The sequence below is a fragment of the Hyperolius riggenbachi genome, chromosome 2, assembly GCF_040937935.1.
Source record: "Hyperolius riggenbachi isolate aHypRig1 chromosome 2, aHypRig1.pri, whole genome shotgun sequence".
NCBI lineage: Eukaryota > Metazoa > Chordata > Amphibia > Anura > Hyperoliidae > Hyperolius > Hyperolius riggenbachi.
The window spans coordinates 235200121-235220837 of record NC_090647.1 but is presented as its reverse complement, the minus strand read 5'-3'; the positions used below and the strand labels follow the sequence as shown (position 1 = coordinate 235220837).

Sequence of the window (20717 nt, the reverse complement as noted above, 5' to 3'; positions counted from 1 at the left end):
ACGTGAACACCGCACTCATTCGCAAAAGCGAACGCATTTCAGCACAATCACCACGCGTTAAGCACCCAGTGATAAGCGTGCCACCCTAACTATCCAATGACACACAACACGAAATAGAGAACGCGAACGCTTGCTAACGGTTACCCCACCGAGCCTACAGCAAGCGTTCGTATCAGACAAGACAGAGAGAAGGAGCAGCCAGCAGCAACCGAAGCTCTGGCCTACACTCCCAGACAGAGTTCAGAAGGAACCACCGCTGCTACCGCTAGAGCGAGTGCGATCCAGACAGACAAACAGATGGGGCTACCAGTAGCAACCGCTGCTCTGGTTAGCACCCCCCGAGGCAGAACACAGAAGGAGGCACTGCCTCAGACAGCTGAGCGGATCATTACAACTGAATATAGGGATGCTCATTCGGATTCCGCGGAAATGCAATTTCCGAAATTCCGATCGGAAATTGCATTTCCGCATCGGAATGCGGAAATCGGTAATGTAAGTGCCATAGGCGGATTTCCGCCGGAAATCGCGGAAATTTCCGCCGGAAATCGCGGAAATTCCACCCGATTTTAACATCGATTTTCTCAAAAACTATAAGGTCTTTTTGAAAACTTTTTTTTGCATCTTGTTCACAAGATTCGGTTTAATAAACCCTGAAAATTTGGTGTTTCTAGGACTTAAGGGGGCTTTGTTATTAACCATTAAAGTCGGTGGATTTTTACTGTAATGTAAAATGCAGAAAATCTGCATCTGCCTATTTTCTGCATTTTATATTACAGTAAAAATCCGCCGACTTTAGCAGTTAATAGAAAAGCCACCGTAAGTCCTAGAAACACCAAATTTGTAGGGTTTATTAAATAGAATCTTCTGAACAAGATGCAAAAAAAGTTTTCAAAAAGACCTTATAGTTTTTGAGAAAATCGATGTTAAAGTCAGGCGGAATTTCCGCGATCTCCGGCGGAAATTCCGCATTGGAATGCGGAAATTGGTAGCGGAAGGCGGAATCGGTAATCGGTACATGACGGAATGCGGATTTACCGCGGAATCGGAAATTGGCATTCCGACCATCCCTAACTGAATATTACAACTTATGCCAGGCAGGATCTTTGTCTGAGGAATAAACTGTAAGAACTGGGATCTACCCAGCACATTTGCAGCACTTGCCGATCACCAGTGGTCAGCAAAGCATAGCAAAAGGCATCAATGGAAAAAAGCCACCTGAAAAAAAAATTGCAAGGTTTGCCGGTAGTAGAATGTTGCTGACAATAGTGATATTCCACTATTGAATTTCCATAGTAGAATACAGTATTATTTACCAATATTTTACTATGGCTTAACCTAACCCTACACTCACACAAAACCCTCCCATGGTGGTGCCTAACTCTAAGACTTCTCCTGGTGGTGCCTCACACCACCCTGGTGGTGTCTAACCATAAGAACCCCCCCCTTAGCCCACCCCTAGTGGTGCCTATCCCTAAAATCCCCATGGGGTGCCTAACCCTAAGTCCCCATGGCACCTAACCCTAAATCCCCCTCCATAATAAGCTATATGCTCGCTATGCAATGCTGCAATATAGTTATCCACAAGCCTTTTTTTTCGCGGAAACTAAATGCCTCCTTCTTGCTGCTAATCAGGAGCCCAAATTTACTTACATAGCCGCTTATTGCGGGTTTGCGGAAGCTGCAATTTAGCTGCAAAAATGGTGAATTTCGGCGTAGGCAGGCACTTGATAGTGTCCACCACCATGCACTCAAATGTACCCTTCCTGATGCTAATTGCGGCATTTATCATAGTCACCTATGAACTGCCATTTCTTTCGTAAGGACTCCTGTGACCTTTTTTTCCTGATTCGTAGCAACAGTGGAATCCTATGGGGGTGGTTCCACCTGCAGCATTGCAGAGCATTTGGGAGTGACCCTGAAATGATCACATCAGTGACTGCAGAGTCAAATTATGATTGCTCTGGGAACCAGTCAGTATCACAGTGCTTTGCATTCTGTTGTGAACTGCCATGAGTGGGTCCCAAACCTGAGGGCTGTTTCACACCAAATTTGTGGTATTGTCTCACACACACTAAACGATCAAACCCATAGTCTTTAAAGGGAGTGCAACAGCTGAAAAAGAGGGATGACACTTCAGTATTCAACAGCAAAAAAAGAGCTGGCACATCCAAAGTTAATCTTTATTGGTTCCATGCAAAAGAATATGGCCAACATTTCAGAGCCACGTAGGACCCCTTTATCAAGGCAATGTTTGCTCACAGGCAAAAATTGGATTAGGGATTAGATTTTGAGCCCCTCTGAGGGACAGTTAGTGACAAGACAATATACTCTGTACATCGCTGCGCAATATGTTGGCGCTATATAAATAAATAAAATAAATATTCTAACCTGTTATGTAGGGGTGTCTGTGATTTGTTTACTGCTTAGTGAAGTGACCAGTGAACACAAAATTACATGTATCTCAGATAGCGTTCATATATTTCCATATCACTCTGATTACTACATTGATGATATATAGATATATATATATTGGGAGGGGGAGATAAAAAACAGGCCCTGGCCCATATGCAATTCACTTTTTCACCTGCATTTTCTCCCAAGTGGTATTTTCACAACTTGTAAATAAAATGGTTTTTACACCATCAGCAAGCAAATTAACACTCAAAACAATTTTGGCAGTACTTTTTCACCTAATTTTTGGTACCTGTTCTATTGCAAAGGGCTAAAAAGTTATTTTAAATCAAAGATGAAAAATTCTCTCCTAGTAGAAAACTCAGGAGGAAAAGTGATTTGCATATGGGCCCTTCTGTTTTTACTCTGAGATTTACTTGATTTTGTTTGTTTTTTTCTTGCTATGCTTAGTGTCGTTCTTGCTAGAAATACCTCTTCAAGGACCTCTGCCTATACAGTACTAAGGTGTAACAAATGCCTCATTAATTTTGTCATTATTTTGTGTGTGCATGTGTCATGTGTGTGTAAGACATGCTTAAATTCTTAAGGGAAAATTGGTTTTTATTTCCCCTTATTATTTCTTTATTTTCACTGTTACATAGATTACTGCTGATGACCATAGCATTTAGTAATTACATTTCAGCAACCTCATGTGAACTTACTTTATTATCTGAGTAAGGCGGTTATATGGAAAGTGCGCAAAAACTAAAATGAATATGTGAAAAACAAATTAGTTTGAAATGCATAAAACGTGTAGGCTGTGAATGCCAAAGGCCATGAGAAAGATGCTAATAGCAAACAAAATATTCAAGAATCATTTTTCCAGTTCCACCCATAATTAACAAGTTAAAGTGCAGGGATTAAACAGGTGTGGAATATGAGTTTTAATAAGTTTGAAGTTTTTAATTAGTTTGTGCACCTGCATCACAACATGGTTATTTTCCCATTCTCACTTGGCTCAGAATAGGCACGATTGACATGCATTTGCAATAGGTAAGATCATATATTTAATAAGTGAAGTTACAATACAAATAACATTCTTGCATGATTTAACTCACACAACAAATCTCTGTATTCTCCCCACTGGTAATCCCTTTTTTATATTGCAGCTCTTAATTGATTTCTTCTTGTCACTCATGTTTGCTAAAGAGCTACAAAAGATTTCTTACTGAGACAATTTCAAGAAAACAAATTGCTTCTTTTTTCACTTTAAATAAAGTACAAGTACTTGATATGAAGTAAATGTGTTCACTAAAGAGACCCATATATTAAACAATGTATGGGAAGATCGACCAGGAGGCGGATCTATCTCTCTCTGATTGAATCTGATCAGAGAGAGATCTGTAGTCTGCCCATACATCGCATGCTGATTCCTGGTTGATTTTAGTAGGAAATCTCTCAGGAATCGTCCTTCTGACACTGTATCCGCTGCCTCACCGCCCTCAGAACTATACCCCCAGTGTAAAATGTGGCCCCCGGTGCCCCTGTGCGTGAATACTTTACCTTTTGGTGTTCACCGCTGGCTCTGTCCTCCATCCACATACATGTCCCCCACCTGGATGCTGGCGTAATGTGGGCGCCTATGTGACATCACATGCACCCACGTATATGCCAGCAACCACATGGGGCAAATGTATGTAGTTTGAACACTGCATCATGCAATGTCTGTACAATGTACAGTTTATTGTATCAAGTCATATATCCTGTAAAGCAGTTAATTGCATTTTTACATAGAAAGTAAACAAAACAAGTAAATTACGTAGGTTGAAAAGTACCACCAACAGTGCATGTTTTGTGGAAATCCACAGAGGCAGTTAATCAGCTCTGCTGAGACACTAATTACCCCATCTGTGAATGTTTGTGGTTTTCTGCAAAACATGCACTGTTGGTGGTGCTTGAGGACAGGGTTGTTAAGCCCTACTCTAGAGGCTGGAAGAACCCCCAGGTAAATTAGAGCTAGTTTTTTCATCCGCCTCAGATATCCTTTAATAGTTGAAACCTTATTGGTTTATCTAGGTAACTGCACTGCTTTGCTCCAGTTTTCTTTGTGTCCACCCTTGCAACCCCAAAGAATCTCAAAGTTCAGTATTTCTTCTCATTTAAGTTAGGTCGATTAAACAGCTTTTAGGAACTCAGATTGTATTTATATCTGCAGTTACGCTGAAACACAGGTGTTCAGCACAGCAGCATAATAAAATATCCATTATACAAACAACTCTGTTTAGAGAGGCAGTTTCTGCATATTGATACAAATATTTCTTAGAAAAAACATTATTTTTCTTTTATTCTGTTGTAATGTGCAGATTTGGCCCTTCAAGATGGTTTTAAGTTTTTAATATTTTTTCTCTCTTGTTTTGCAGACCGGATCTGTTTGAGTGGAACAGTGTTCTCAGCCAACAATCTCCTGTTCAGCGGCTGGATCATGCTTTTAACACTGCCCAGCAACACTTGGGAATAGCAAATCTCCTCGATCCTGATGGTAAGTAAACAAACTTGTGAATTTAACTTTCATTAACACTTATAAAGTTTCCCTGCGGAATAGATGCATTATGCTCAACATGCTTTGTATGCAAAATGAAAGCTGCATGTGGCCTTGTGCGACTTTCAAGATGAGATTCATCATGTACTCTTGTTAAAGTTAATTCACATTCATGCTTTCAGGAGCTCCACTCTTAATTAATGTGCATTATTTCTTTTACATTTGTAATTTGAAAGCAATTTGCTGTTGTGGGCTCAGCTAACAAGAGAGAAATGTTTATATAGATTGTTGGCAGTTGGAAAAAGCCTACAAAAAAGGAAGCGTTATTCTACATGAGCAAAAGTAATCTTATTAAATAAATCGAAGGCGGGAGTAGTTTTGTATTTTACATGAAAAAATTCTATCATGTTTTGTCCCTTGTGTTTGGTCATAAACTAGTTTGGTTTATTAGTAAATGTATGTGTTGCTATGTAGAGTATTCAAAGTTGTCCTGTACTGGCTCATCAAATGTTGAATTGCTACATATCATCAAGCTGTGCTGCATAAATTTATGTAGGCTCAAGCCTCCCACTACTTCCTCCTCAGCCGAATGTCACAGACAGTCAACAATAAAGGAAGAGCCAGGTCAGCGTCTATTATCATTTCTAGGGATGATCAATGATATGCAAATACTTCCACGTTTAGGCAAATATATGCAACTGTGTATGCAAATACACACAGCTGGAAATAGGACCAATCAGTTTAAACCGGGGCGGGACTTGATTGGTCCAATTTCAAGCTGCAAATATTTGCATAAACATTTACATAATGTGGCATAAACTTTAAAATATTTGCATATCATTGATCATACCCAATCATTTCTCCACAAGCCTGAAGGTGAGTAAGCAGAATAAAGTGCTAGAAATAGGCCACTCATCATTCATGGTCGCTATCAGTAAAAATGGGATCTCAACTGTGGCTTACCTGACAACACTAATTTAATATAACAATGATAGTTTATTTTGCACTGGCAACACGTTTTGTGTTTTGGCTATACAGAGTTCTCGGCAATCCTATGGCCTGAGGAAGTGGGCATAGACCAGCAAAGTGTTTCTAGTGCAAAATAAATGAACATAGTTATATTAAATTAGTGTCATCACAGAGATTAACCACCTCTCTTATTTCATTTTAGTTGCTTTTAACCTAGTTTTATATTCATCTGGGGCCTCTTAACCCTTTGCGATCCACAATGATGCTTGGTCATTTTAAATGACCGACGTGACACATCACTTTGGCAGAGAATGGTACATCAACAGCAGTGTGTACAATGCTATGAACACATTTTTAACAATGTGTCCAGAAAGTCTATGGCACTTCACTTACATCCTGCATCATTTAACAATACTATTGGTTAATTGGTTAAAGCGGTTTAAAACCCGGGCATAATATTCAATAAAAACATGTTTTCCTACTTTTTATATGCCATACGGTTATCATATTTGCATTTGTGCATAAGTATTATTATTCATTTATAAGTTATAGCTTCCCAAAAGTACAGTTTTTTTGCTTTATGAGCTGACTTCATTCATTCATTCATTCATTCAGGCAGACATGGTTTGACTCTCTCTCTGTGTCCGGGAGCTCCTGCACAGTCAGAGAATGTGTCACATTCCACACTTGATACATTTAAGTAAACACAAGATTACATTGTTTAACTTTCGGAAGCGGTGTATTGCTACAGAAAAAGTGACACCACTTACAAATGTAGCACTTGCAGGTTCTTTTAGATTCCTCCAAAATCAGAGACAAGTAACGAGGTTAACAAGTTTATTGATACAAAATATGATATACACTACCAAGTTATTGGAAAGAAGACAGAGAATAACAACATAACATGACATAACAGGTATCTGAATTATAAACACATCACATCACCTTGTGTTTCCTAGGTGTCCCGCTCAAGGCTGCAGTAACTTCTATCTGTCCTAGAGAGCAACTCTTCCCTCACGATAGTTTAGAAGTTCCTCAGACGGGAAACACAGTCAGACTTAGCTAGGTGGCCAGCCCAGCTATGAGTTGAGGGAATTCCGTCGTCTTGAAATAGCAGCTGGGTTTTATAGCTCTTCATCCCATAGACCAACATGGAGCCCCATGTTAGCCTATGGAGTATGATAGAAAAACCCCTTTTTGACGATCAGCAACTTCTAAACAAGTGATAATAGCTGGAATCCCGCCAATTAGGCCATATTTCGGTCAGCATACTTCTGATAGATTTATGGCCCCCTTTCATATGTCCATCCGCCCATCTACACAATTAGATATTCACTCTGGAATACAAGTACTAGATTTACGACCCATTAATAAGGTCATAGTCATGCATTATAGCCTAAAAAATATCCTAATGTCCCCTAACTTCATACACTAAAGGGCCATTAGTTCATTAGTGAAGAGTCTTAAATCCTGGGTCAGATTAGTACATTCTGTATATGCAAGCACTCCCTATAATAGTGCTTTTTAAGTAACAAATGACTCATAGACCCATCTGTGTTAGTTTCCTGATAAACAAGTGTTAAAGAAGTCCAGCCGACTCAAATGAACCAATATACAGATCTGAATGAAAAGATTCACACAAGATGGCTTACTACACCATTAGTACAATATGGCGCATAAAAGCTATAGCACTACAAGCGGCCAGCTCTGAAGGCATTGAAGCTTCTAAAGCCTGTGTTAACCCTTTGAATGATGTTCTAGTAAAAAAAAATGCTGGTTGTATATAATATGCTGTGAATAATCTATTAGAGCAAAGAAGAAATTCTGGGTTCTATTCTGCTTTAATGAGCATTTTGCATTTCAGTTGTGCTATTTTGCCATTTTTCACATCAAGATCTTTTGGCTTTGGTCGTGAACTGATTGTTCATCAGTCACTTTACACGATTCTATCTTTCAGTGTGGATGTTGATTTAGAGGTGTCACTTTCTGGTTTGTACTGTGAGGCAGGGTCTGATGTGGAGGAAGATAAAGCTGGCCATACATACATCATTTTTTCGGATTGATTTCTGACTGATTTGATTGAATTAACCAGTATTACTGGTATTACGTTTATAAATCTATAACAGATGAGTTTGCTCTGTAGAAATGGTGTGGATAACTGTCTGATCAAAATATAATCAGATAAGGATTGATTGGCTAGACATATCAAGCCATAATCAACCCAAGTATGGCTAGCTTAAAGGGACACTTAAGTCAAACAAAAAAAATGAGTTTTACTCACCTGGGGCTTCCAATAGCCCCCTGCAGCTGTCCGGTGCCCTCGCCGTCTCCCTCCGATCCTCCTGGCCCCGCCGGCAGCCACTTTCTGTTTCGGTGACAGGAGCTGACAGGCTGGGGACGTGAGTGATTCTTCGCATTCCTGACCACAATAGCGCCATCTATGCTGCTATAGCATATATCATATACCATATAGCAGCATAGAGGGTGCTAATGTGTCTGGGAACGCGAAGAATCACTCGCGTCCCCAGCCTGTCAGCTCCTGTCACCGAAACAGGAAGTGGCTGCCGGCGGGGCCAGGAGGATTGGATGGAGACGGCGAATGCACCGGACAGCTGTAGTGGGCTATTGGAAGCCCTAGGTGAGTAAAACTCATTTTTTTGTTTGACTTAAGAGTCCCTTTAAGCTATATTATAAGAAGTTTGACCCAATATGGGGCACAGGTATGAACCAGTAGAGCCACAAACAGGTACAGTTAGCAGAGTGGCTAAAAACAGCATGGTCTAGCTCCCAATACAGAGGCTAGCTATTAATGACTGCATAGTCACACCCTCATGGGTCAGCAGAGGTATGCAGAAACAAATGTGACCAAGTACAAGAACTGTTCACAAGTTCTTTGCTGTGTTTGCGTGATTTTCTATTCCATCTTCCTAAAAAACTGTTCTGATCTCACAAATATATTCTTAGCACTTAAAGCACTTGAAACTGATCAAAAGTGTTCACAACTTATGCAACACATGCATGGCAAACTATTTTTTATTTTTTTTAATTTGCCGTCCAATTCAGTGGAGGATCCACTTGGCCCACATGATGATCCATTGACCGGAGCTTGCAGGAAATCCCATACAAGTACTGACCTACCACATTCCAGATGTGGAAAAAATACATGGCAATTTGAGGGTCGATAAGTTAAAAATACATCCAGCTGTCCACAGAGAATGAGGACTTGCTTACCTCTGTCAGTCAGCCTTGGATCTCGGATGATGTCCACAACTCCTGGCAGGTCACAGTGATTAGCTGTACGATGTTTCTATGTTTTTCTCTATTAATAAAGCATGCAAACTTTATACCAAATTAGGAACACACATTTTGCACTTTAAGGCGGCAATCTAATTGTTAACCCTACAAATCCTGTCTTAGTTTGTGAATGTGCATGCCCATGCACAAGCACAGTGTCTCAATGTAGAACTTTTATTTTTATTATCATGAAAGAGAAAATAAGAATGCCCTGGAAGCCTTGTTAACTCCTTGTCCACCGGGTGGTCTGGTATAACCTAGAGAGTTTGGAGCCAGCAGTGTGGGACATCTGCCTGGGGAAATAGCTAGTGATGAGTACAACTTTTGCATAATCATAATTTTGCATCATAATTGCCAATTACGATGCAAAATTGTAATGCAAATTTTCTGAAAAAATTGTAATTAATTTCGCATGTAAACTTAATCCATCCCTAATTTTGCATAAGTATGTGAAAATGTGCGTAATTCGGTGCTAATTTTGGCAGTTAAAGGCAAAATTGCTAAATTTTGCATAGTCGTAATTAGCTGATGACGATCATCCCTAATAGCAGCTCACATGGTCCATATCTGCAAATGTGGAAAACTAAGCATCTCCCTGTTACAGAGCATTGCAAATATTTTCATCCATGTGAAAATGTATTTTCTCATGGCTGTATGTTTGTATGAATGCTCTAATTTCTAGAAAATGTCAAAGTTTTGAGCAAATTATGACAATATGACAGTGCCCATATTTGCTCATCACTATTAGTAAATTTTCATACAGCTATGAGAATGTGAAATTTACAAAAGCAATATATGTATGCAATATACAACAAAGTGAGACATTTAGAAAAAATCCAGTTAAAAAAAAGTATTTTTCATATTATTAAAGGAAAACAAGATTTATGATGATTTGGGGATACTGGGACTAAGAGAAAAACAAAACAGTGACAAATGTAGCTGCACCTAACAGGTTCACTGTTTGCAGACACACACTGCACACAAAACTGACCAGAAAATTGTTACAACCCAGTTAATAAAGTACAAGTCCCAAAAGTCTAAGTAGGGTTATGATTCTCTGCAGCACACTACAGCTGGATACTGAATAAATAAAACTTCCCAGCACTCCTAGTAACAAGCTTAAAGTCTCCACAATCCACATACTCTTCAGCACAGCAGATAAACTGGTAGTCCCAATGGAGCCACAGTTCTCAGCAAAATACTGAATGAGCAACGAGTCACAGCTGGAAGTCTCCATGGTTCACACTCTTGTCCGCACAGCAGATAAACTTTTCACAGGAGTTACAGTTCACATCAGGATACTGAATGGACAATAAAGCTACGTACACACATGCGACAACGATCGTTCGTTGTGAACGACGAACAAACTTTTAATTGACGAAAGAACGACCTAAGTAAAGTTAGTTTTTAAATGTGTGTAACGATCTGATCGTTAGGACGAACGTTACATCACGTAAAGCAACTATTGCGCTTGTGCATAAAAATGTAAAGTTCCATGGAGAAATAGCGAAATACGCATGTCAAGCCTAGTACGAACGACCTTTTCCAACGATGTACTACTTTTGCAAACGATCTCCGTTGGAAAAAGTCCGCCAAGCTGGATCGTTTGTTTTTAACGATCTATCTCGTCCGTCGTTAGACTTAATGGTCGTTGGCTGCTTTTTTTAAACAATCGTTGTTTGAAACGATCGGGGAACGATTGTTTCAAACAACTATAGTCGCATGTGTGTACGCACCTCAAGTCCCAGCAGTCAAAGTGGAATGATTTCTGACCCCTACAACCAGTTGGAGGAAGATTAGAGAGATCAGCTGTTAGACCTAGGAACTTATATCTTTTTGGGCTTCAGCAGATTAGAACTTCACTCTTCAAGACTAGAAGTCCTTTCCCCCTTTCCAGTTTCCTGTACTTTCTACATTTCTTGACAGAAAAAAAACCTGACCAGACCACCCATTGATGCTCTCTATTACTTTTGATGGGTAGGTAATCCTATTGCCGAACGGGTAACTGACCACCTTTTAATGCCCCTCACTGCTCTTGATAAGCATGTCATCTTGTCAGTAAAAAGGGCAATCCTTTTGATACAGGTAGTTGCCTCTGTACTGTCTGACCCCTCTGAATTTGTCCCTTTTGGATGGAGAGATGAACACTTAGCTAAACATTCTACATCATTCTCCACTTATGTGGCTAAATAGGCAAATAGACATGTCCTATTTTCATACCGTATGCTTTTCTAAATAGGTAAATAGGTCTCCTTTGTGTAGAGATAACACAAAGCTGACCATTGGCCAGAATTGCTAAAATAACATTCAAAGGCTGTCGGTCTTCACAACATTTTCATCTAATAAACAGTAAATGTGTTAAGCCATTAAACACTATTTAACAGTTAAGTTTCTAGGGCATAAACACACATATCAGTCAGATAATGCATATTAAGATGACAATGATAACCAAGCATGTAACAGTAAATACTAGATGGGAGCATTGATGTTTAGTGTAATCATTTTGATTAGTCTAGGTAAGCAAAGGGTGCTTCTATCATTTTACAGCTAATTTCTGACACAGAAGAATATAAAATGTATGGGCAGTCAATGCTTCAAAACTGTGCTTAATGGCAGCTTTGTAAACTCAAAGAATTGCAAACTGAAATGAAAATATTTTTAAAAATTAAATTTAATGATAAAAAAACAAACTTGTGTAATCAATGTAATAAATGACATGTGCTCTTTCTCTAAAAGCTTAATTTAATTTTAACCATTAAGGACCACAGGCTTAACCCCCCCCCCCTCTAAATACCAGGCCATTTTTTACAAAATCGGCCACTGCAGCTTTAAGGCCTCGCTGCAGACCCGCACAACTCAGCACACAAGTGGTTCTTCCCCCTTTTCTCCCCACCAACAGAGCTTTCTCCCCACCAACAGAGCTTTCTCCCCACCAACATAGCTTTCTCCCCACCAACAGAGCTTTCTCCCCACCAACAGAGCTTTCTCCCCACCAACAGAGCTTTCTCCCCACCAACAGAGCTTTCTGGAGAACAATGACAATCATTGGGAAGCCTAAATTGAGTATTTTTCCTGAAAGTATGTACTTTCCCATAATTTCCTAGTCAGAAAAATATACTGTTGATGCAGGAAGACTAATGTATGCCTGGATGAACACACATGAGCTGCTCTGGGCTCTTGAGCCATCTTATTACACTTAATTCAAATTATAAGTAATGAATTTGGTTTAAATTAAGGTTGTGAAATCAATAAGATCTACTGTACAGCTACCGAGGCACACCAAACCGAGCCCTTTAGAGCTGAATTTACAATCTGGTGGCCAAGTTGTGGCATCAATGTCTGGTAGATTTAGTCTTTATGATCGAATCTGCTGAATATTGATGCCACAAATTGAGTTATATATGGGCAGCTGTTATGACAGCAACTTAGGAAAAAAAGTAATTTATGGTGCATTTTACTCTGGGAGAAACATTTGTTTGTTTGAATTTTAAATTTTACTGTTTTTCTTTTTTACGATACTTGTCCTTTAACACAGGTTGCACAACAGTTAATTGCATTCATAATTTTGTGGTAAGAAAACAAATCTTTTAACAAGCCATCTGTTGCTCCAATCTCCTGTAACAAAGTAGTCAGTATTTATTTGTGGTTAATATTTAAAGGGAACCTTAACTGAACGGGGGGTAAAGCGTTTCAATTACCTGGGGCTATTACCAGCCCCCTGCAGCAGTCCTGTGCCCTCGGAGCCGCTCTGGAATCCTCCGGTCCCCCGCTGTCACTTAGTTTTGTTTTTGACGACTCACCAGTCGGCCGGCCACCATGCCGCATGGCCCATGCGTATTATTGGAAGCATTTCCTACTGCAATCAGCGCTGTTGTGGACTGCAACGCATTCAGTTAAGGTTCCCTTTAATGCATGAAGGTAAACTACAGTAATCCTTTAAAGGGAACCTAAACTGAGAAGTATATTGATTTTTCCTTTAAAAATAATACCAATTGCCTGACTCCCCTGCTGATCCTGTATCTCTAATACTTTTAGCCACAGCCCCTCAGCAAGAATGCAGATCAGGTGCTCTGACTGAAGTCAGACTGAATTAGCTGCATGCTTGTTTCAGGTGTGTGATTCAGCCACTACTGCAGCAAAAGAGATCATCAGGAGTGCCAAGCAACTGGTATTGTTTAAAAGGAAACATCCATATCTCTCTCAGTTAAAGTTCCCTTTAAAGAGACTCTGAAAAGAACAAAAATTGCTATTTTTATCTGCTAGTTCGCTTCAGTAGTCTCAGATGTAAACCGCCGCATCCCCACCGCAAAACGAGTGGTTTAGACCCCCCAAATCCCAGAGCACACATCCACGACCATCTTGGTAGTGGATTGTGCTGCCCTGAGAGGCAGAGCTTTCTGCTGTAGCTCTGCCTCTCCTGACGTCAATCGCTGTGCGGATCTCCGCCTCTCCCCAGCCCTCTCAGTGAATGAAGAGTGAGAGGGGTGGGGAGAGGCTGAGATCAGCGGATATTGACATCATTAGAGGCAGAGCTGCAGCTGAAAGCTCTGCCTCTTTCAGGAAGCGCTGTCTGGATTGCACCCCGGGGATTTGGGGGGTCTAAAGCCCTTGTTTGGCGGCGGGGATGTGGTGGTTTACATCTAATGAGACTACTGAAGCGAACTAGAAGGTAAAAATAGCAAATTTTGTTCGCTTCAGTCTCTCTTTAACTGCACGCTGTTTACCATAAGGCTTATTGATGAAATCCTTTCTACATATATTGATATAATGTATTTAACAAAATTGATATACTATTTTAATACTGGCCATCTTTTAGTGTCACTGTAGTATTTCCAAAATAAATGCCTCTTAACTTCCTTTGTAGATCTGTAAGACCTGCAAGCTGTTTAGTTGCACAAAGATGTATGTGAGGACAGTCTAGCATTGCTATGAAATAGATCTAGTAATGAACATACCTGTGTATGTGCAATCAATTTCAAAAGATAGAAAGAATAAGATTTTGATATGCTTTTTAGGTCATATCTTATGGATATTGATAGTAACCCTTTATTTGTGTGAAAAGCAGCATGTATTTGTTAGCACTGAATGAGATATTCTGTCAGTGCCAGAGTATATGGATTCCATTTAGCTAGCTGCTAAACGTATTGTATACTTAGTGATTTTTGACACTCTGTCTAAGGGCAAAAATGAATGGCCTAATAAATATAAACAAGGCAGCAAACTCTAATACCACCATACACAGAATCTGTTACCACCTGTCATAATTAGCGAGAGATGAATGGCCAACCTGTAGTTGATCATCCTATTACTGACCTGCTATGTGAGAGAAGTTAAGGCAAATCTGAACTGAAAATATACTGAAGATATAAACAACTGTGGCCCCTATGCAATGAACCTCCTCTCCTGATTTTTTTTTCTAGGTGATATTTTAACACCTTGTAAATAAAATGCTTTTTAAACCACTAGCAAGCGAGAAAATACTCAAAATAATTTTGATAGAGCTTTGACATTTACTTTTTGGTACTTTTAAATTGCAAAGTGCTGAAAAAATATTTTAAATAGAAGTTGAATAATTATCTCCTAGGAGAAAACGTGTAAAAAAGTTTTATTTTCAGTTAAAGTTTTAAAAAGTTAGTTTAATGTTTTTATTGTCTCAACTTGACACATTTTTTTTTAGTGTTGCACAACTATAATCTTGCACATTTGCCCATTTTATCTATGTCCTGCACTGAAGTTCTTCTAGACCAAGCAAGAGTTTTGTGGCTTGTAATTAGTTATCTTTGAGACTTGCACTATTGCCTGACTGAAATTTCACTGAAAGGAAAGGGTAATTTACATGCCTTAAATTTTAACCCTTACAGTGAGAAAAAGAAAAGGAACATAGAATAGTATTGTGTATGTTTGGGACTGTACATATAGATATGTTATTATGTGGCCTGTCCGTTTAGGTACCCTTTAAAGTAAAGTAAGGAAAATTCAAGACAGAACATTACCTAAGGCTGAATGAACACAACAGAATGATACCTATGCATAGATATAAGTATCTATGTCTAAAATTCATCTGAATGGAAATAAGACTTTTAAAAGAGATACAATTTGTTATGCTAAGTTTCTATGTTTATGTGTATGTTTATAAGCATTGTGGATTTTAGATGCATATTAATCCAGTTACACTGCTGTATGCTAAATAGATGAAAATCAGGCTGAGTATGGTTTTGTTCAGACTACTAATAAACCCAATATAATGATTCCATTGGGTTTTTAATGAGGATCATGGCCTCTATCACTAGGACCACTATTGCAAAAATCGTAAAATGTAAAATTAAAAAAAAAACCTATACAAAAAAGAACTATGTTTCTTCTAGAGTAAAATGAGCCATAAATTACTTATCTCCCATGTTGCTGTCACTTGCAGTAGAGAATATTAATCTGACAGAACTGACAGGTTTTGAACTAGCCCATCTCCTCATAGGGGGTTCTCTGTTTTTTCTTTATTTTCAAAAGCACTTAGTGAATGGCATTTGCTCTGTTCAACATTCAAAAAAGTGTGCAGTGAGCAGGGAGGCTGTCCAGCATCTTTGTACAAATCAGGGAGTGTTTTTATATACAATAAATATGCTGAGAATCCCCCACAAGGGGATAGACTAGTCCAAAACCTGTTGCTTCTTACCTACTGTAAGTGACAGCAACATAGGTGAAATGTAATTTATGGCTCATTTTACTCTTGGAGAACTGTACTTCTTATTTGTATGTGTTTATTTTTCATGATAGTGGTCTTTTTAATATTAGGAATACATTTATTCCTATCACAAAATGGGGTATGACTATTCTCTGCAAAGTAAATGGATAATTCATTGTTCGGGGGCCCATTTTCCAATGTTTTTAATTTTTTTATAAAAAAGGATAGATTGTATAGAAAACATCCCTTTTTTGACTGGAACATGATCGAGGATATGCACGGCCATGGCCACTCAGGCACAGTGGTCATCGACTTGCTGAGTTTCCCGAAACAGAAGTAGGGCACTGCGGGAGACTGGAGGATTGTTCAGTAATGGTGCGGGCACAGAGCAGCTGCAGGGGGCTGGTAGAAGCCCCAGGTAAGTTAAACTGGCTTTTTTCAATCACCTTAGGTTTCCTTTAAAGGGATTTCTCGTCTCTCACCTAGTCTACAAAATTACACATTTACTAGTATCAGCTGCACATGTCTGCTCATTTATGGGAAGCCCTGGTGTCACATGGTCAAAACTTTGGTTTATATCAATGGCCTCCGAGCTAAAATAATATCAGTGTCCAAGCAGGACTTATTTGTGGTGGTGGAAATTCTGCAATGACCTCAAGACAGATTTGTGAAGAAAAGAGCTAGAGCTGAGGTCTCTGAGTCCACAAATGTTGCTTTGTATTCTGCTAGTGCAGAGCAAAAATAAAAAGTAATACCTGCCTAGTTGATCTGTTGGTATTAGCTACTCCACTATATTTTCCATCTCTTTCAAATTACCTTCAAATACGTTCAGATGATTACATCTCCCTGTGATATTTGCAGCTCACAATACAAGCATCCTGCTCTTAATGTTTTTAAGCAATGGATATACTTTCATCATTTAATCTTCAAAAGACAGGCTTCACACTCGGCTTACAGAAACTCCTACTTAATAATGCAGCACACTCAAAGTCTTATATTATTTATGCTGGACCCGGGAAACCACCATTTTTAAATTAGTTCATATATAATTTTTAATGCTTGAAGCCATGGTACTAGTGATGATAAATCTGCGTACATATCTGTGTTCATTTTTTTTCTATTTTAAGGAAGCCAAGATGACAATACCTTATTTAGACTGCTTTTTTAGTGTGTCATAATTTGTTGATCCCAGGGTGATACTATTCTTGGGGCAATAAAATGAAAGAGGCCCAGCTCTGTGTCTTTGTCATTTCACACCAAGTATGCAAGCACTCAACACAGCTCATTCATTACTGCAGACAGGCAAGCAGAGGGTTTTACAACCACTTCAAAGAATGAGAAATTCATCAGTGAATCATCCTATGTAAATCAAAGGTCATAAAGTAATTCTACAGTTGGTTCCATTCACATCTAACCCACTTCCCTTGCTTTATGTGGAGAGATACAGAGTATGATAATGTTGCTTTCGCAGGTCTGATGTTCGCCCTTCCACATCATTTTAAACAGTTTAAAGGGAATCTGAAGTGAAAATTTATGATATAATATTTATTTATTTACATATTTATATAGTGCCAACATATTACGCAGCGCTGTACAGAGTATATTCTCTTGTCACTAACTGTCCCTCAGAAGGGCTCACAATCTAGTCCCTACCATAGTCCTATGTCTATGTATGTATTGTGTATGTCTATGTATGTATCGACTTGTATGTGTAGTACAGCTAAGAAATACAACATGAGTCTCATAATGTTTCCAGTACAGGAAGAGTTAAAAAAATGGGAATACACAATAGGCTTTATCAGCAGATTCACGGGCCGATTGCTTTTCTGTTCGATTATCTGATTCTTTTATGATCGATTTCCATTTACTTCTATAAGAAAACTGATCAGAAAAACAATCAAAATCAGATCGGACCTTTCGAGCATCAACTATCAAGCCATCTATCTGCTGAAAAAACTCACTATGTATTCCCACCATAAAAGAGCTTCTCTGAGCTCTCTGACCAAGCTTGGCCGGCTACAGTGCTATGTTCTGAGGCACTTATCTCAACCTGTCTGTAAGGCCCCATTCACATCTAAAATTGCAAAACACCGGCGATTACTGCTGGCGTTTTGCGGGAATGATTTTCCTGCATTAGCGCGGAAAAATCACTGGACACGCGGTGGTTTTGTAACTATCACGATTAGCGGTGCTGTTTGTGCTAATCGCGTTCGCTAAATGCTAATCGCGAATCGCCCGGCAAACCGATGCATGTAACACGTTTGCTGTTAATGCTAACTGCAAACGTGGCAGTGAGTACACTGCCATGTGTTGCGCTAGCGGTTTGCCTTGAGCGGGAATCGCGCGATTCCCGCTCAAGAGAGAACGGGCCCTCACAGTTGTTTGTATAAGGTTTACTGCAGGAAAGTTCAAAGAGGCATTAGCTCTGCTCAGTTTCATAGTTTAAAATACAAAGTGTAGTTTGTAAACTGCAAATATCAGAGAATGATGCAAATATATATATATATATTTATATATATATATATATATTACCAAAAATAGAATTATGAGACTTTTTTCCTCGCTGCCATTACTAATGTTCTATGAACTATCTGTATTACAGATACAAGACATTATAAGGTTTTTTTTGTTCAGGATTTATAAACCAATACAACAGATCAGTATGGGATGGGATGTGCAAATGTGGCTGCAGCAAATTTATCAAAACCAATTTAAAGAATATTGGAGAACAACTGGTGCAACTGCTGCACTTTTGCACCTTTGTACCAATTTTTCTCCAGTTTTACTTGCACTGATTTTGATAAATTACTATCAATTAACTTTTGAGCAAATATTGGTATATGGTTCATGCAAGCAGGTTGGATGATCGAGTTAATAGAGTTATTAGCATTTCTTACAAAGATCTATTTATTCTTTGTGGAACTGATTTTGTCATAGCTTTAGCTATATGATTCAGAGGAGTTCCACATTCTCCATAATGATTACATTTAATTATATCTGCACTAGGAAAAAAAGGGTTGTTCTTTTACACCACTATGACCATCTATTACTAGCAAAATCCCCCCTTTATAAGAAATGTATCACACACACACACCAAAAAGCCCATTCTCTAAGTCACGTTATTTAATAAGCATAATTATAGTGCACTCTGTTTTTAACTCAGGGTGCTTTTCTAGCTAAGGTATAAAGATATTTCATATTACAATCAAAAATAAAAGCAGCTGAACAATCTTCATTGATAAAATATAACTTTGAAGAATACATTGGGCCCAATCCATTTTTAAATATTTTTTCATCTGCTGTTTTTTTCCCCACATTCTGCATTTGAAAAAGTACCAAAAAGTACTATCTAAATTATTCTGAGTATTTTCCTGCTTGCTGGTGGCTTAAAAGGCATTTTATATATATTATTTATATTGTAAAAATATCACCTAGGAGAAAGCTTAGGAGGAAAATTGAATTGGATCGGGCCCACTGAATCTAGCTATTGAATGGAACACAACATTACAATATATACTCATTTCTCTAAGGTCTCTTCTCTAAGGAGGTGTGGTCCATCAGGTAGAACATATTACTCTCTTTCTCGGTCCATCCTAAACACTGGCATGGATTTGGCCCTCCAGGCCTGGAGTTCGACACCTGTGCCTTAACATACGGGATAGTTGTAGGTGAATGTGAATCAAACTCCATATCTGTCAAAAAAGCATGGAGTCTTCCTCTCCCCTTCCTCCTGCACTGATGGTTAAAGAGAACCAGAGACAAGAACATAAGAGATTTATACATACCTGGGGCATCCTCCAGCCCCATCAGCCTGGATCACTCGCCGCCTTTCTCCGCTGCCTCTGTCCGCCGGTACCGGATCCTGTTATTTCGGCCAGTCGATGCAGGTGCAGTGCGCTCCCTCCGTACTGTGCAGGCGCATGCGTACAGAGCCGGAGGGAACCCCTGTGCAAGCGGAATACTGGCTGCATCCAATGGAAGTGGGACCCGGTACCGGCGATAGAGGAAATGGAGGATGGAAGCGTGGGAGCAATCCAAGCTTACGGGGCTGGAGGAAGCCCCAGGTATGTATAACATATTTATTTATTTTTTAGGCAGTCTTCGTCTCTGGTTCCCTTTAAGAAAAGTGCCCGGTCACTGCCAGCAGTGCAATAAATTGGAGTCCTATGGAGGTAGCCTGGCCTGGAGTGCCAGTTCCTGGACAACTTCCTTGTCTGCCAGTAAAGGCTGGAACAACAGGGAAGGTCCTTGTAGTGTGGTCAGTGGGTGAAAGGATGGAAATTCCTGAAACTGAGCTTTAATTTGTCCAGCGAATCTCCCCTTTGATAAAATACTTGTGTGTATTTTCCAACTAAAAGCTCAGCTTTGAGAAAAAAAAATATAGCCCTGTCAGCCAGTCAAGATTTTTTTTTAACTTTTTAGTATGAATCCATGATTTTACGTATCTGCAGTGTTCTCAAAGACCACAATCATCGACTGTCAGGGAACTCCTCTTCTAGGTTATTCTTTTAACATTTGTGTGTTGATTTTGCTCAATGTAAAATATATTAGGAAGGTTTTCACTCTTCGTTTACAAACAGTGACTCTTCGTTTTTCTTTTTACAATAATACATTTTCAGAAGATTTATCAGAATTTTTTTTTTCTTTGCCATGTCTTCACATTTCATCATTTTGTAGCAGAATTATTGAGATGATTGACCCCTGTGTCATTCAATTCATTTAATCTTTAACAACTGTATAGCAGATGTCTTTCAACTACTGTTACTGAAACTGGGTTGAATATGACAAACCTTTAACTCCCAGTTTAATACTTATATATAGACATTAAATTCTGTTCTTGTAGCA

At 39.1% G+C, this 20717-nt stretch overlaps 1 protein-coding gene across 13 annotated transcripts in view; it reads left to right on the top strand.

Annotated features, from left to right (window-relative positions):
* Positions 1–20717, top strand: part of DMD (dystrophin) — a 3066377-nt gene that overhangs the window by 753987 nt on the left and 2291673 nt on the right. For all 13 annotated transcript variants that reach the window (XM_068268325.1, XM_068268327.1, XM_068268324.1 and 10 more), the window contains one exon: positions 4812–4930. In XM_068268325.1, the coding sequence (XP_068124426.1) occupies positions 4812–4930 (119 nt within the window). The remainder of the gene's footprint in view (positions 1–4811; positions 4931–20717) is intronic.